Source organism: Poecilia reticulata, chromosome 3 (assembly GCF_904066995.2).
Source record: "Poecilia reticulata chromosome 3, P_reticulata-male-v2, whole genome shotgun sequence".
Lineage (NCBI taxonomy): Eukaryota > Metazoa > Chordata > Actinopteri > Cyprinodontiformes > Poeciliidae > Poecilia > Poecilia reticulata.
The window spans coordinates 19,314,997-19,332,134 of NC_088832.1; the positions used below are offsets into that span (position 1 = coordinate 19,314,997).

A 17,138-nucleotide genomic window follows, 5' to 3' on the forward strand; every position below is an offset into this window, starting at 1 on the left:
AACCAGAGTACCCGGAGAAAACCCACACATGCACAGGGAGAACATACAAACTCCATGCAGAAAGACCCCAGGCCGGGAATTGAGCCCAGAACCTTCTTGCTGTAAGGCAACAGCTCTACCAACTGTGCCACTGTGCAGCCCTGTTGCTGAAATGTGCTACACAAAAAAACTTAACTTGGCTTTAAGAATTGATGATTGCTATAAATTTGAGATATTAAATAACTGTTTCTAATCTAAAATAACACCAGGAACATCTAGAAAAACTTTACTACAGTCAAAATTTAAGAAATCTCAAAAATCAGTCCTTTTAGGAGAAATTATTAATGACAGATAGATAGATAGATAGATAGATAGATAGATAGATAGATAGATAGATAGATAGATAGATAGATAGATAGATAGATAGATAGATAGATAGATAGATAGATAGATAGATAGATAGATAGATAGATGCTTATATTTTTAAGCTTTTTTATGTAAGTGATTAAAGAAATTTCATATTCTATTTTACATATTATGATGTTGACTTGATGCCAAAAAGGCATAAAAAATGCAGCTGACAAGATTTATTAATTAAATATCCGTTGCAAAGCAATACATGTTAAAATGGTTCCATGAGCCTTTTTTAAAAAAATCCCTTTTCTAACTTTAGGAATATCATTTTAGAAAACATGATAATCTTCATTTAAAAGAAGATTATCAATGAATAAAATGAAGAAGATTCAATTCTTCATTTTATTCACAGTATTGACACTGTGAATATGTTTTCATTAAGTGCTATAACTGCTTGCCATACTGAACGCTCATCCCAAGTTAAAGCATACAGTAACGTTAGCTTGGACCAGAGGAGCCCATCACAATCTGCCTCTGAGCGAGACTCTCACCTGATATGCCAGTGTTTACTGGACGCCATGGGTAATAGTTCCGTTTTTTATTTATTGCCATGATAAATGCGTCTGGGTTGTTATTCCTAGAATATTTTTCTTATTTACTTTGTGCTCTGTGAGCCTCATAGGTTCCATCGTTGTTGCATTGATATAAAGGGCTAACATTCGGCTTGTTAGCCAGCTTTCTGTCGTCGATTTGCTTTTGGTTTGGATTTGACGTCACTGTAAGCTATGAGTGGAAACGTTTCAGCTATTGCTTGTAAGGAAATTCATGCATTTCATGGTGTGGTGTGCTTATTTTGTTGAGATGGCATATTTTGGCCTAACCTTGCGGATGAGTAAATTTTTAACCGTGTCAGTGTCGTGCTGCGGTCAGTTTACTCGTGGCATTCAGTGATGACGACTACATGCGCTGCTGTGACATTGGTGTGTAGCACCACCCAGTGTTGTTACTGAGCTATCCAGGAAATTGTCCTTCTGGCTTCATGGACTGTGAATATTTAGTCAGTATTTTAGCAATTGTAGATCAAATGTAAAGATACAATCAGTGTTTTTAAACAGAATAATATTGGAAGCTCTTTTTTTGTAAAAGCTTTGGTATATATGCAAATGACGGTCGTTCTTTATTTTACCCAGTCAGGTCTGCAATTAATGGATGATGAATTAATGTTTTGTACTTGAGTTTTCACGTGTCCACGTCTCTAAGGTCACATTTTTAGAGTTTAACATACCAACGTAAAAGCGTTCCCTCTAAGAAGTCCAGAAAACGTTGCTCTGTAAGACCAAAACTTACATTTTAAATGTTTTTGGAACCATAGTAATAACCACTAATTACTATAACAATATAATTTTTGACTCACAACCCTTCTGGTGGTTTATAATTTGAATGGAGTCAAGCATTAATTAGGGGGGGTCAATCTCTCTGAGTGTTTACAAATAATCCATTAGGATGATGGGGCTTAAATAAAAATGTAATGCTGAAAACTACTAGTAATGGTTAAAAAAAATAATAAAAGAGAATAAAAAGAAACTGCATTGTAAAAAGAGTCTATATATATATATATATATATATATATATATATATATATATATATATATATATATATATATATATATATATTGCAAGATATGATTCGCTGTGTAAACTCCGTATTTTGTCCACTAGGGAGAGCTATCATGTTTTCCTGCATACCTTATTAATTATAAATTAATTTATGTATTAAGATTGGGAAATTATAAAATTAGTATTTTTTTTCTATAGCACAGAAAATATGTTTTCTTATTCAAATGTTAATTATTGACTCAGTTATTTATTTTATTTATTCAAGTCTTTGACAGAATGCATCTGATGTCTGCCTAGTGTGAATCCATAAACTAGTGTGCGTGTGTTATTTTGTCGTCAAGTGACAATGTCATCTTTGGTCATGTTTACTGATTAAACATGATTCAAGAAAATTGTGCCATCATTACTTCTTGACCATTTTTGAAATTGTATTTAAAGAAAATAGGAATTTTAATTGAATCAATAAATACAACATGGGTAATAATGCTTGTATAATTACATAATATTGATTTTATTTGTGATTTACTCTCTACAGTAATTCAATCAATGCTTGTATAGCACATTTCAGAAACAAGGCAGTTCAAAGTGCTTTACGTTATAAAACCGCAAAAATAAAAAGTCATGAAAACAATATATTGTTACTTTTATGTTGAATATTTCATATGAATCATTTGAATAGGGTTTGAAAATACTGTCTTAATGTTTCTCTACACACCAACGTTTGTCCTCCTTTCTCTTTGCCCGTCCTGACTACACGTCCCGTGATGCAGTTCGGCGCGCGTTCAGATATTTTACATACGGGATCAGCTGAGCTCGCGCTTCGCTCCTACGAGCTGCCAGCGGCTCTGGATCGGAGCGGCTCGGGTCGGCTCGCCGTCCGTCTGTCTGTCTGTCGTCGGGCTTGGACATCATTTTAAACCCCTTTCAGCACCTGGAAGGGAACATTTTTCAAACTAAATCTGGAAGAATGTGACACACAATTGGATTTCTCCTTGTTTACACCTCCGTTAGCGCTTACGTTTCTTCCGATGGAGCGGATGATTTGGAGAGAGTTTGTCCGGTAATTGGGTCCATCGGCTCGGTTCGGAGTTCACCTGGACTGCAGGAGGAACCTTAAGTGGTTCGGGGAGACCTTTAACCCCTCTCCGGTGAGAGGGTGATACTATGTCCAGACGAAAACAGACCAACCCCTTCAAAGTTGACTGTAGGTATCGCAGGTTTTCCATTTTACTGTTTCCAGAGTTTCTTTTTCACATAGTCTGATCCTCTCTGACTAAACTATCATTCCTGCGTGAAGTGTTTCACTTGCCTTTGTTTATACTGTATGATCGCAGTCAGTTCATTAAAAAAGTCATTTTACAATTTGCTGCCATTTAAATATGGCACAGCTTATAAATGTTTGAGTTGGCGGCCTAATTATTGGATGTACTGTCTACTCTACATTACTTCGCAATGATCTAAAGAATACATAATCAAGTCTAATGTCATATATGAAATCTAAAGTTGTGCCAAATTGAACGTGAAAACTCAATAGTCAAAATTAAATGCGTAATATGCAAAAACATACATGGAAAGTATTTAAGTTCCTCGATTAAAGTATGTTTATTTCTAAATAGCATAGCCCAAATGCACATAAGGAATGATGGTAATCACACTTTGATATTCTCTGATCTCTTCTTATCATTTTTATCATTATTTCCGTTTATTGATTAAAAACACACCAGGTTACCAAAACTGTTTCAGTTCTTTTCCATGTTTAACATGTGCAACTGTTTTTGTTAGTCATAATGTAATAACTGCTGAGTTTAATACCCAGGAGCAATCAGAGCCATAACATAAAGGAAACTTGAGCTGAGCATGCTTTCCTACAGGTGGCTTCCCCTTCAGTTCTTTTTTTATTTTATTTATTTTTTGTTAGTGTAGCAGGATTATTTTATACTTTAACAGAAGCACTGCTTTTAAAAGCCGACACATAATAAAAATGCGAATATGTGTAACCCCTGTTTGAGCTTTTACCCTGCCAGGGCGCATGCATTTTTTGTTTTCATCTAAACCATTCAAATTAGAATAAAAATGACTGGAAAGCAACACAAATCACGCAGGGTGCCAAGCAAAGCCTCAGCTGTTTGTGTTTATTACATTTCTACAAAATGTCACTCTCTTTGCACACAATCTCTGTTAGACGCTGAAGCTGCACGATATATTCAGTCACAGTCCTCATCGCAGTGTTTGTGTCAATATAACAAATTCAAACGACTGCTTCAGTGCAATATTTTATAGGCTATAAGATTTCAGGAACATGCATTGTAACTGCTTGCCAGTGATGTATTCAGCCTCCTGTAGGGACGTGCACACCTGATATAGATCCTATTGATCGAGATCTTAAATCTTAGGAAGATTCCTGGTGATATTGTGAGATTTAAGAAAAGAGAGGAGTCAAGAGTACTTATGTTCATCAAAATATTCGTCATGAAACTTTGGAGCAGTGTTTTTACTAATCTGTTCCACATAAATAGAAATCTTTGTATTTTCCCTTTGTAATTTAGGAGTATTAACAAGACAGAAGCTACAGTCTGTACAGAAATATGACTTGGAGTAGCTTTTGGGTCTGTTTTAAATTTTAAAGCGTAGTGATGGGATTTTTAAAAAGAAAATGTCAATTAGTGAGTAAAATATCAAGAATTTGGTTGACATCCAGTTGGTTTGTGTTGACATCCAGTTGGTGTCCTTGTATATCCATTACTTCTGTCCTCCAGCCAGGATCTCCTGGTTGGTCCGCCTGCAGATATCTTAAAGAAGTTGCTCCCACCAAAGAAGAAGAAGATTGCCCTGTGTAATCTACTGAAGTCAGGACCTGCACAGCTCACCTTTCTAAATATAGTTTGGTTAAACTGTAGAAATGCATCTTACTTTTGCACCTACAGTAATCCCTGAAAAGCTCAACAGTCAATATATTGTTACTGAACGCCAGAATCGGAGCTAGAATCCGAAAAGATGACCAAAAACAAGTCGAAGAGGGAACTTTCTATGTTCTGTTTGAATACATTTAACTATAATCTCCTTTGTCATCGACAGACTTCAGATGCGGTGAGTTTTGTAGTTCAGCCCTCCTGTGGTTTGGTTGCTTCACCTGTCTTTTCCTGTGAAGTCTAAATGGCCTGCAGAGAGCTGCCCAGAGCTGAGAGGTTAACGCAGTCAGACTGACTGACAGACTAGACAGCAAGGAGACAGACACACACACACACATGTTTTTATGTATATGCTTGCGCGCACACACACACACACACACACACACACACAAAGGGAGTTCCACGGTACGATTCAAGAGTATGTTGCATGCAGATGTCTTTGTTTTTTAATCTGATGATCATTACAATCCAGAAAAACTGCAGTGAAATTAACTGAATTAAGTCTTTTAGTTTGTTTACTGTTAAATATGAAGATGTTGTTGTTTAATGCTTAACATGATACATTATTTCAACTCTGATCATTTTTTAATATTCTAAAGTTCTGTGAAGTATTTGAACTTGTTTTTCACTAGATAAGATTAGCCCTATATTTCCCTTTTTAGTAGGAACATTTCAGTGTAACAACAGTAGAGTAATAGTCATGGATAAACACATTGGAAACAACAATAAGGTAGAAATAAGAAGTGACGGATTGTAAAATCCTGAAATTTGCAATCGCAATGTAGTAAAATAAAAAAATTTTGTGCAAGAAAAAAAAATGCTGAATACAAACAGAAAAACTTCCCTCCAACAGGTGAAAAAAAAAACTTCTGCAGTCTGTATGGGAATGCAGTCTTTAATGTTTAATTATTAATACTTAATTCCTTGTATGTGCTTGTTTTTTCTTATGTTAATGAGCGACATTTCACCTTTACTTCATGCGCCTAAGCAGCCAGACAGCAGTCCTCTTCATTAGAAGGGTTTTATCACTTCATCTTTTGTGTGATATTGGGTCAGCAGATGAGAACTGATCAGATGTCTGGCCCAGCATCCTTGTTCCCCTCCTGTCTGCATGTGGATGGAAGACAGGGCCCCAGCACTTCCTGCACATTCAGACACTGGCTTGTGCGACATCGTGTGTGTGTTTTCGAGGGGACGGCGGCTGGAAAGCTAAAGGAAGGGTTTTTGAGTTAAAAAAAAAAAAAAAGACCCCCATTGCTTGGTGTTTGAGTAGAGTTTTGGCATTCTGTCTTTTGTCTGTTTTGTTTAGCACGCTAGCCCTCCACCACCCTGACCCCCCACCACTGCCGCCACCACCACCCACTCCCCTTTCTCTCTCTCTTCTGTGTGTCTGTTGACTGATGAGTTTGTCTCTTTGTCTGGATTCAGTCAGACACTGCGTCACCTCCTGCCTACAGACACACAGACTCGGAGATAACATCACAGTGGCACAGAGACTGGGGGAGGGAGGGAGCAAGGAGAGACAGATGTACAGACAGAGTTCTGGCAATGGGGTGGGAGGGGGGATGGGTATTTCTCACACATCAATCATTGGCCATGTGCCGAGAAGCCAGCTCGCTGTAGTAGTTCAATACCCGGACCCACTGTGCCACTTCTAATGAAAGCTCGGGCTCGTTTTGGGGAAGGGCCCAAACTGCATCCGCACGCCAAGTAAACGAAGCCAGATGACAGAAAAATAACCTGAAGATTCGCGTTTGGACAGACAGAGGGAAAGTGCTGGTAATGGACTGTGATGAGGGGCGTGGTTCTGTCAGCGTCGGGTAGCCAAAGTCCGGAGCCTATCTCTCCCATCTCTGACCCGAGTTACTGCACACCAAAGTAAAATCCCGTCTTATTTCAGAGTACAAGAGGAACTCCCGCCAACACCTCTAATGAGGCAAATGCTGGGAGTCAAATTCAGCTTTCGCGGGGTCAAGTGTAAGAATAGAAAAAGTGGAGGAGGAGTTTTACCAAACCTCGCAACCAAAAGTACTTCCACAGAGCGGAGACATATGGGCTGCCATTGCAGAGCTGCTTCCACCCCCCTCGGAGGCGATGGTATGGATATGGAAGTACTCGCTACATTTAAGCAGGGAAGACAGAGGGCGAGCCAGGCTGTTCGGCGTGTGGGTGGTGTGGAGAGAGACGTGGAGAAACACAGTTTGTAGCTCGGCAGAAAGCAGGAAGAGAGGTTGCTGCTCCTGAGGGACTGCAGCATTGCTGTAGGAGCAGCCAGTATGCATTGGTGTGTAAGAACAGTGGGGGTTGGGATGTTAATGAACTTGGTGTTGATGCATAAATACGAGTGGCTTCACCTCGCCGACTTCATATAGTGTTTACACTTTTAAACTAACAAGACATTTCTCTACATCTTGAGTCAATTAAAAAACAGTTGAACATCTTATTTTTTACTGCTGTGCAATGTTTTATTAAAGTCGGCCTCTTGTTAAATAGAAATAGTTGTTAGTTACTCCCATAGGGAAATGTTCTGAATCCAAATTATGTTATTCTGAAACATTTTACTAAATCAACTGAAAGTTTTGCTTGTCATCTCTGTCTCTGCATAGATTGTTTTTTATTCTTATCTGTCTTAATAGGATATCCTTCATGAGGACAGATTTGTTTTGTGGCGTACCTCACGGGTCAGTGTTGGGTACATTGATATTTTGTTTTTACTTACTTCCATTTACTGGGATTACTCTGAATTTTTATAATTCTTCACATCTACATGACTAATCTCAGTTATATTTCTCTTTTAAGCTCCTCCAGATATTCAGTATTGCAATTTCCTGCTCATAACTTTTCCTGAATCACATTGTAAGCCAGACCAGAGAGTCTTTTGTTTAGCAGCCAGGTTCGGCTTACGAGATATTTTATTGACTTAGATGTTTAATCTACTTCTTGTTCCTGTTCATGCCATTCAAGAAACATTTCAGAAGTCAAACATCTGGTCTACCCTGCAGATCTGGAGACAACTATCTCCATCTCATGCCTGGTTTACTGTGATGCCTTGTTTACTGGTCTGGACAGATCACCAGTTTCTCGCCTCCAAACCATTCACAACGCAGCAGCCACAAGTCTCTGTGGCTCCAAAGCTGTGGAAAGGCTTTAATTCGCTGACTCTGTGGACCTGTTGAAAATATTCTGCTTTTATCAATCTTTTATGTAAATATTATATTGTAAATCTTTTTACTTGAGTTATGCAAATTATAATTCAACTTTTTCTGCATTGTACTGTCCTTTATGTCTGGAGGGCAATAGGTAAATTAATTAATAAAGAAAACTTGCATTATAGAGGTGGCATCACAAAACAACAGTCTATGGTTGAACACTTTCATTAAAATTAATGTGAAAAGGTGACGAAGCACTGAAGGCAGTTCAGACATTACAATAAAAAGCTTATGACTGATATACAATAAAATCTAATTCGTACATTCAAAGACTGAATCTACCACCAAGTCAAAATCCTATCTACAGTCAGATAACAAAAATAAATTTGTTACATTTTAGCAGAAAATGTTACTTTTCCTACTAAAATGATTATTTTCAACCAAAAAAGTCTGCAAAATGTTTAAGAATCTCAACTGGGCTTGTAATGATTAGTCTTGTCTTAACCATTTAACTCTTTGTTAAACTCTCCATGCACAAGTTCATTTATAGGTTTTCATCTTGTTACAAAAACTCAAAGACAGCATTATAATCCTAGGTATGTTTAGGAGCCCTTATATTGTACGGTAAAGGTTTATTCTTTATTGTGTGGGTTGCTTTTTTTGCTTTTCTGAAAAAAAAAATACTCCTGTTTCCAACAGTTTGAAGGTAGAAAACAGGCTTTTACCGTCTACTGATAAAAGCTCTGTAAATGTGGGTTTTATGAGTTGTTTTGGTTGTAAAAGTCTGTTGAGGTTATGTCATTATAATCTTTGCAGTGACATCAGTGTGCACATACACCTGGTCTCTAATTGTATGGTTTTTAGTGAGCTCACTAAAACTGACCTTCAAAATACTGAACTGTGATCGAGAGACTTTGTTTAAAAATTTAAGCAATACAAATTAGTAAAAACCTGCAAATTAGAAAATGGTGTCCATTTTTCTACTGCATGTCTTGGTCTCACCTGCATAATAAAGTAAAAATTAAGTTCAGTTTGGGAGCTGTGGTGGCGCAGGGGCAAAGCACAACCCACGTATTGAGGCCTTGGTCCTTGTGCCGACGGTCGCAGGTTTGATTCCCACCCTGGTGACATTTGCCACATCTCTTTCCTGTCAAACTACTTTCAAATAAAGGCAACTACAAAAAAATTAAGTTCAGCTTTTATTATCTATGGGAAAATAGCAGAAATCTACAAGAGAACAGTTACCAGAAAATCTGAGCATCACAGTTTGCATACTTGAACCTCACCAAATTTCTGCTGTTCTGATTTCCCAGGGCCATTTCACACTTTGGGCTTATCGGGACTCCAGCACACCATTAACATGGACGGCAGGGACGAATTCACCGAGGACGGCGAATGCTGCAACAACAACTCGCAGGAAGTCCAAGGACAGGATAGCCTTACAGGTACGGGCCGGAGGGGCCCGGCGGACTCTGCGGGAACGTCCTCGGACTGAGGGGCGTGAGTGAAAATAAGCCCTGCTCTGTGCTCTGTTGTCTGTCTGTATTGATAGGGCTGTGTTTGCCTCCATAGAAGACAGCGATAGCGACCCTGACAACCACGGCGAAGACTCGTCCTCCAACGCCTCTGCTGACGACCACATGACTGCCAACAGAGCGCAGTGCCGCCTTCAAGGAGCGGGCGTCAAAGTGGTGAGTCGGCTGCATGGTAGCCGGCCTCTTTTGTCGTGACCGTTTTGTTATGGATTATTCCTCATTTTGGGTTTGGCCACATGTTGGAGGGCGGGGGAGCATTCAAACCAAACCTGACAGAGCTCAGAGGATGATGAAGTCTACCCAGCGACTCCGTCTGGAACACCTCCGTCATTTTGAGGTGTTTGGTTTGAAGGATGTCGTTTAAGAATCTGTGAAAGTCTTAAACCTGACAGGTGAAGCTTTTCTTTTATGTATTAGTGTTTTTTTTATCAATATACACACACACACACACACACACACACACACACACACACACACACACCTACACACACACACACACACACATATATATATATATTTGCACACTAGAAAAGATTAATGAAAGCTCTTTGATCAAATCATTTTTCTTTTCTCCTATAGCATAAACTCACACAATTAAAAAAAAAAAACTACAGACAGTTGGATCCTCATCCACTCCTTGGTCATCCAAAGTCCTGCGTCCTCTATTAGTTTATCTTCTAGTGAACTCATGACTCTAGTAATAAATTAGCCAGCGAAACTTCAAGTATTATATCATTATATATGTTGCACAACTCTTGGATTCAGGTGCAGAGGTCATACGGTTATGGAAGAAGGTTCATTTCGTATTTGATGGCCTATTTCTGTGTTAATTAGGCCGTAGATGTTGGATCATTATTTTTGTGAAAGAGGCCACTGGATTCTGATTTAAATGCACTCTAACATGAGTTTCACAGCTTTCAGACAAGAAACAAACCCACAGCATTACGGATCCTCCACTGTACTTAACTGTGGACACGAGGTGCTTTTCCACATATTCATTCTTTATTTCCCATTGCGCAATTGTTTGTAAAATGCTCAATCTTAGACCCTACAGATGACCGACCACCATACCGATCACTTGTTAAACAAGTGGAAACCCAACACCTTACGCTTTGTTGTGGTTCTCTTACACAAAGCATTAACTGGATTTTAACCTCATTTTGATTCTGCTATAAAATGGCACTCAAAATGCACCAGAATTACATGGATCAAATAAGCTTATTTGTTGGCAGACTTTTTCTTTTTTTTGAGCAGTTCAAGGTGTGAAAGCTCTGCTTTCTCCCAATATGCTCTGTGGAGGTACCTTCTGTTTCCAAGTGCTCTACATTTCAACTTGTGCATGAGTAACATCTGTGACAGCGTCATGTGACCGATGATGACTCACTGACTTTTGCACAGTCATACACTCAGCACATCGTCCTACACTTACAGTTAGAAATAGCTTCCACGCAGGCTGACGTTAAGCTTGATACAATGCCTTCGCTTAAATCATTAAAGGGGTGAGCTTCATCGCACACCCGAAGCACATGCGTTTTTTTTTTTTTTTATGTAGATTTACTTTTACCGCCCACCCCCACCGTACAGTTGTGCGTGAATAAATCTACTCTAAAAAAATGTGCTTTTATTTTCCTCAGGAGAGTGACGAGGGGGCTGACCACAGCAACAACTTTGTCTGTCCTCTGTGCACGCTGGATTTCAGCAGCCCTGAGAGACTCATTTCACATGTCTACCAGGTGAGAACCGCGTTTTATTGTTTTTTCCAGCTATAAAAACACGGACGACTTAGGAAACTGTTGCAGCATCTTGCATTTTTTTTGTCTCAATTAGTGCGTGCTAGTCAATTAGCAGCCGCGCCGTCCAACATTTTAGAGTCTGCTTGAACAAAAACAGCTCGTTAGAGGCGGTAAATGTGATACAGGTCCGTGTCGTGCCGAGAAAAATGCAGAGCAAATTCTAAAACTGTAGCGTTTTTTTTTTGGTGAGTACAAATATGTATTCAAATTCTCCTGTAATCCAGTTGTTTATGTTACACTAATTAAGTTTTAATTTGAAGTGACAAAGGTCAAAATACTTCTGCATGTGAGCACAGCTACATCTACATTAAAGTAAACATATAGTAGTTAAATAGTAATAACGCTTTATGTTATAACAGAAACACAGATGACTCTGCCAGACATCAACTCCATCTTGTTAGCTGAAAGAACTGTTAAATGGTTCACATCTATTAATTTCTACCTTGTCAGTGCATAAACGCATCAACCAGTTGCAGAAACTTCAATGCGCTTCTTTCTTTTTAATTCTCAAAGATATTTATATTTAGTCTTCAACATTAATCATTCATGAAGAACACGATGCACACAAGTTTGATGAGTACAAACAGTGAGGAGCTTTGCAGGAGCAACACGAAAAAATTATATGAAAACTTCTTCCATTAAAAAAATTCTGATAAATGTTAAAAACATATGATTTAATGGATTAATATCTATGATGATCTTTTCCTTGATTTTATATGTCAGACTCAATTGAAATCACAGTTGGTTAAAGAAACCTAGAAATCTTCATAAGGATTTAGCGCCTTCACTCAGTAAGTAAATATGACATGGAGCAATCCGCTACAGGTTTATAACATCAAGTGTGGAGTTAAACATGGTTTTAAAAACTACTTCCTTTCACAATTGACTTCCTTTAATCCAACCATGGTGACACAGTTTATCCATCTGTCCTCTTTCTAAATTTATAATAGATAAAAACAAAAACAAAACAACAACTGCCTTTTACAGTTTATCACGTTAAGTTTATATGTTTATCTTTCTCCGCTGTCTTCCCCAGCATACAAGCATGATGAGCAACACCAAGAGCTACGTGTGCCCAGTGTGTGGGCGAGCCCTGAGTTCTCCTGGCTCGCTTGGACGGCATCTTCTCATCCACTCTGAGGACCGCCTCTCCAACTGCGCCGTCTGTGGCGCACGCTTCACAGACACCAACAACTTTAACAGGTTCAGATCTGCTGCTGCTGCTGCTGCTCGGCTCTTTTATGCACAAGTTTGCAAGGAACTTGATGTCTGTTGTATTGAATGCGATGGGATTTTATTACTAGAATAGCATACTTTTTTTTATTTTATTTTTTTTAAATAACTCATATATAAGCTGCATACCAAAGCAGCATTTTTACTCTTCCTATTCCTATTGATGGTCAAATTCTTACCAGGCAAGGATGTGATGAAGAAATAAAACATGGCAGGCCAAAAAGTTTCCTAAAGCTGAATGACGTTTAGGTGATGTGTCTCCAGCTGAGCACATCAGAATAAATAAAGAACTCGTTGTCCAGTGAGAGATGAACCAGACTGTATAACATGAGGGATGAATAAATTTAGTCCTGCAATGACAGATCCATAGGAAATAAACTTGCACGTTGCTTAGCAACTGCCATTAGCTTTTTTTTCTTCTTGTTTTTTTTTTTTTTCATTTAAGCAGCCGCGTCAAGGTCAGAATACACAGCGGAAAGAGAGGGAGGGATAAATGATAAAACTCAACAAAGAAAAGTTACAAAATATATGAGCAGTTTAAAACTACCAGACTTTTCTGTAAAATCAGTTCTACTCTCTTCAGATAGTCTGTCGTGTATCTGTGTATGTCAGGGATCTGCAAACTTTACGACCCAGAGACGTTTTGCCATGAAAACATCACAAAGCATAATGAAAACAGAACAATAGGCAGTAGAAATTAAATCAACAGTTACAGTGCAGCAGTTTTTTAACCTGCAAGTCAGTGAAGAAACCTTTGAGAAATGGTTGAAGACAAATGTTTAAAACACATGGATAAGGCAGGTCAGCTGTGAACGACCACGCAAAACAAATCAGACCTCAGCAAACCATCGTAGATTGGGCGTGGCCCTCTCATAATCCAACTTTCTGTCAAGCTTCTGTGGAAAAAAGGCCACAAGAGCCAAAAAAAAAAAAAATCCTTGAAATCATCAAGACTTGCTATGTGAACGTAGCTGAAGAATTGTCTCAGAGATCAAATCTAAAGTCGAGGTCTTGTTTCGGCTAACCTTCTGTCTTATTACAGGGAAAAGCTAAAGGACGTCCTCGACACAAGCAGGTTGGACATCACTGGCGGACAGGACTCCTGCTCCATGTCCCAGTCCCTCTCCAGCAGCCCTATGAGCAGCCCGGGCTCCAGCACGCATTCCTGCCACGGAGCGGGTCCCAGTCCCAGTTCCTGTCAGGGCCCGCCTCCCTGCCAGGCTCCCGATCCGACATCCACCCTCTGCCAGGCCCATCGCTCCTGCCAGGCCTCCAGCCACATCCCAACCCAGTGTCAAGGACCACGACCGTGCCACGCGCTAAGCCCAGGTTGTGGGCCGTGCTCGGGGCCCGATCAGGGGCCCGCCTTTCCTTCGCTGCCCGACGGGCTCCTGTCCGAAGGTCCGTCGCTCGCGTCCATCCCCGACGCCCTCAACTCCTCCTCTTCGGCCCTACCTCCCATTCCCGACATCATGAGCCCGATGCCCGTCTACCCCGCCGGAGTCCTGCTGGTGTGCAACAGCTGCGTGGCCTACCAGCAGCTGGTGGAGGCGCAGTCTCCGATGCGCAAGTGGGCCCTGCGTCGCAAGAACGAGCCCCTGGAGGCTCGCCTGCAGCGTCTGGAGCGCGAACGCACCGCCAAGAAGAACAAGCGCGCCTGCGAGACGGACGAGGAGAGGGAGCTGAGGCGGCTGCGGGACCGCGAGGCCAAGCGCATGCAGAGGATGCAGGAGACGGAGGAGCAGAGGGCGCGGCGGCTGCAGAGAGACCGGGAGGCCATGCGGCTAAAGAGGGCCAACGAGACTCCGGAGAAGAGGCAGGCCCGGCTGATCCGCGAGAGGGAGGCCAAGCGGATCAAGCGGCGGCTGGAAAAGATTGACCCCGCCCTCAGGACACAGATCGAGCACGATCCCGCCGCGATGGCCGCTCTCACAGCGGACATGAGTCTCTTTCAATTCCCCTGTCCCATGCCGGTTCCTTCCATAGATAACGGTCTCTTCATGAAGCTGCCATGATCCCTGGGGATCCTATACCCCCCCTCCCAGCCTGTGCCGTCAGGTTCCCATTACCACAGCGAACCATTCCTGTCCCCCATTCCCAGAATTCCTCTGTACTCATGCAAACTTCTTCAATTTCTAATTTATTACAGTCTATAAAAACCTTGGAAACAGGGTTGAGAATGTTTCTTATTCTAAGAGCATGCTGTAAAGAGATTTATCTGTGTTTCGGTGGACTCTCAGAGGTAACAGTACATTCTGGTGGGAGCAGTTTATTCTTGCTTCAACTGAAAAACAAACAAAAAATCATTTGCACATGGATCCTCAGTGAGGGGAGTGTGGACCCCGTAGCTGCAGACCCTCCCTCCCTGGTCCTCCCAGCCCAGTAACTCAGACTCCGGTAGCTGCGCCTCTCTCTGTTTTCTAGCTGCTGCCGTGGAACATTCATGTCCAAACTACTACCTCATCCGGCGCCGTGGACGGTCGCTCTCTGTCCTGTGGCTTACCAGCTCCCAGCTTCCAAAGCTACACACACACACACTATACAATACTACAGAAGACGCAGGTCGTTTCCCCACACTTTTAAGTTTTGATATTCCTCTTTATGGCACTTTTAATAGGACACATGCATTCGTTTGTGAATGTTTGTCCCTATTGAGCATGCCCGGTGTTGAAAAGCATTCCCGTTGTCATTATCTTAATTTTTCAACTTTTTTTTTTTTAAACACTGTGTGTAATTTATTGTTTTTTAAAAACTTGGTCTCTGCTGCTGTTATTGTACTGTACATTACATTATTTACCTCTTATATATTTTGGTCTCATTACATGGAAAAAAAAACCCAACATGTTACCTGTTGACCTCAGATTTTGTTGCATTACTTGAATTCTGTCTACGAAGATGCGTTTGCGTTTTATGCTAATTGGTAAACATGCCATTGTTGTACAGAAAGTTATGCTTGATTTTAACCTGCTTTGTGCAATTTCTGTAGCATTTCACATTCGTTGTGAGTCTGCAGTATTTTATGTTATTATTACCACTTAAATATTTTTTTTACATATATATCCACAAGTCTGGAGAGAGAAAAAAAAAAGTCATGTTAAGAGGTGAGAATCATTTACAGGTCTATCTAAATAAAATGTCGTTTGAATGTTAATTTATCTCAGTTATCTAATTCAAGAATTGGATTCATAACAGATGGATTTTTTTTTCTCCCACATTTTTTCCTTCCACTCAATTTTCCATGATTGTGCTAGAATACTGCTACAATCTTTTGTGTCTCAGTTATCCAAATTAATTTAAATAAATTCTTGATATAACTCATTCTTAAATTCTTGACATAAATGAATTGTTCAATAACAAGCTTATTGAGATATACCTGTATGATGCAGTCCACCCCTTTGTTAGCACTGAGGCTTGTTCATTTCCAGGATGTGTTTTTATATTACTGATCCTCATTCCAGCACATATTTATGCAACATGATACTTTTGTTTTCCTGTAAAGGTGTTTTGCCGTATTTTGCTGGTATAATCTGTTTCATATTTCACATGGCCGTTGTTTACAGCTGTACGGTTACCTCCACTCCTCCTGATTTCTCCAGATGCAAAACCTTTCATCGCCAAACGAGCAGTTTCAGTCTCTCCAAGTAGTGTTTCTGTTTGAGTCCCTCCTAGGAGAGCGACGTCCCGCCTGAAGAAAGCTTGAGATGCGGATCTGGGTCGGGACTTTTTGGCTTTCCTAGGAGTGCATCAAACCTCTATGCAACAGATTTATTGTTTGTGAAGGACAAAAAAAAAAAAAAAAAAAAACGATTTCACTTTTCAAAGAAACTATGCAGAACGCAACTTCAAAATGTTTCAACCGAAATTCAGAATCTGAAGCTCCGCTTTCTCAGGCAGTTCAACTCAGTGAGAGGGCTCAAAGCCCAGAACGTCAAGATGGATTCACAAACTGATCGCATCACGTTTGGGGAAGAATACGTTACATCGTTTTTTTTGTTTGTTTGTTTTTATTTTTTTTTTCAAAGTTTAGCGCATTACAGCAACAAGATCTCACTGCCATCCCGTAGTGGCGTTGTCTGCTGAAAGCGAAGGCTTCAGGTTTGGTACCCTATGAATGCTGGGTATTCTCAAGAGGCGACGCCGTCGGTCTGCTGTGAACCAGCGGCAGGACGAAAGTTCGCTCACTTTGGGTTAGGTTAACACTGCATGTCCCTGAAACTGCACTAGTACTAGAGTTGTTCAGTATGAGCCTGTGTTCTGTTAGTTTATGCCTGCTTTTTATTTTATTAATTTTTTTTAAACGGTTTAATTAAAAAAAATTAAAATGTTGGCCTTTTGATATTAATGCTATCAGGATTTTTCTCTCAAGGTCCATGTTTACAAAATCTGTATCTCTGAAAAAGGCCAAATGAATGAGCTAAACTGCAACGACATGCCTGGTTGTCAGATCCATGTATTCTGATTGGATGGCCCTTCAGGGACACCGTCCTCTCTGTTACTGACTCAAAAGATGTACAGACCATGATGAAACCTGGTAAAGAATGTGGAAATAAACATCACGTTTAATATGAA

General features: G+C 40.2%; 1 protein-coding gene across 3 annotated transcripts; it reads left to right on the forward strand.

The window, feature by feature from the left end:
• Positions 1 to 808: 808 nt before the first annotated feature.
• Positions 809 to 17,138, forward strand: znf821 (zinc finger protein 821). 3 transcript variants are annotated; one of them, XM_008405354.3, is made up of 6 exons: positions 809 to 915; positions 9,322 to 9,453; positions 9,581 to 9,699; positions 11,178 to 11,276; positions 12,373 to 12,539; positions 13,612 to 17,138. In XM_008405354.3, the coding sequence occupies exons 1-6, from the start codon at positions 912 to 914 to the stop codon at positions 14,582 to 14,584; spliced, it is 1,494 nt and encodes a 497-aa protein (XP_008403576.1). In that variant the 5' UTR covers positions 809 to 911; the 3' UTR covers positions 14,585 to 17,138. The 3 variants fall into 3 exon arrangements, with proteins under 3 accessions (XP_008403576.1, XP_008403575.1, XP_008403577.1); XM_008405353.3 differs by lacking the exon at positions 809 to 915 and adding an exon at positions 2,726 to 3,154; XM_008405355.3 differs by lacking the exon at positions 809 to 915 and having other exon boundaries at positions 9,561 to 9,699.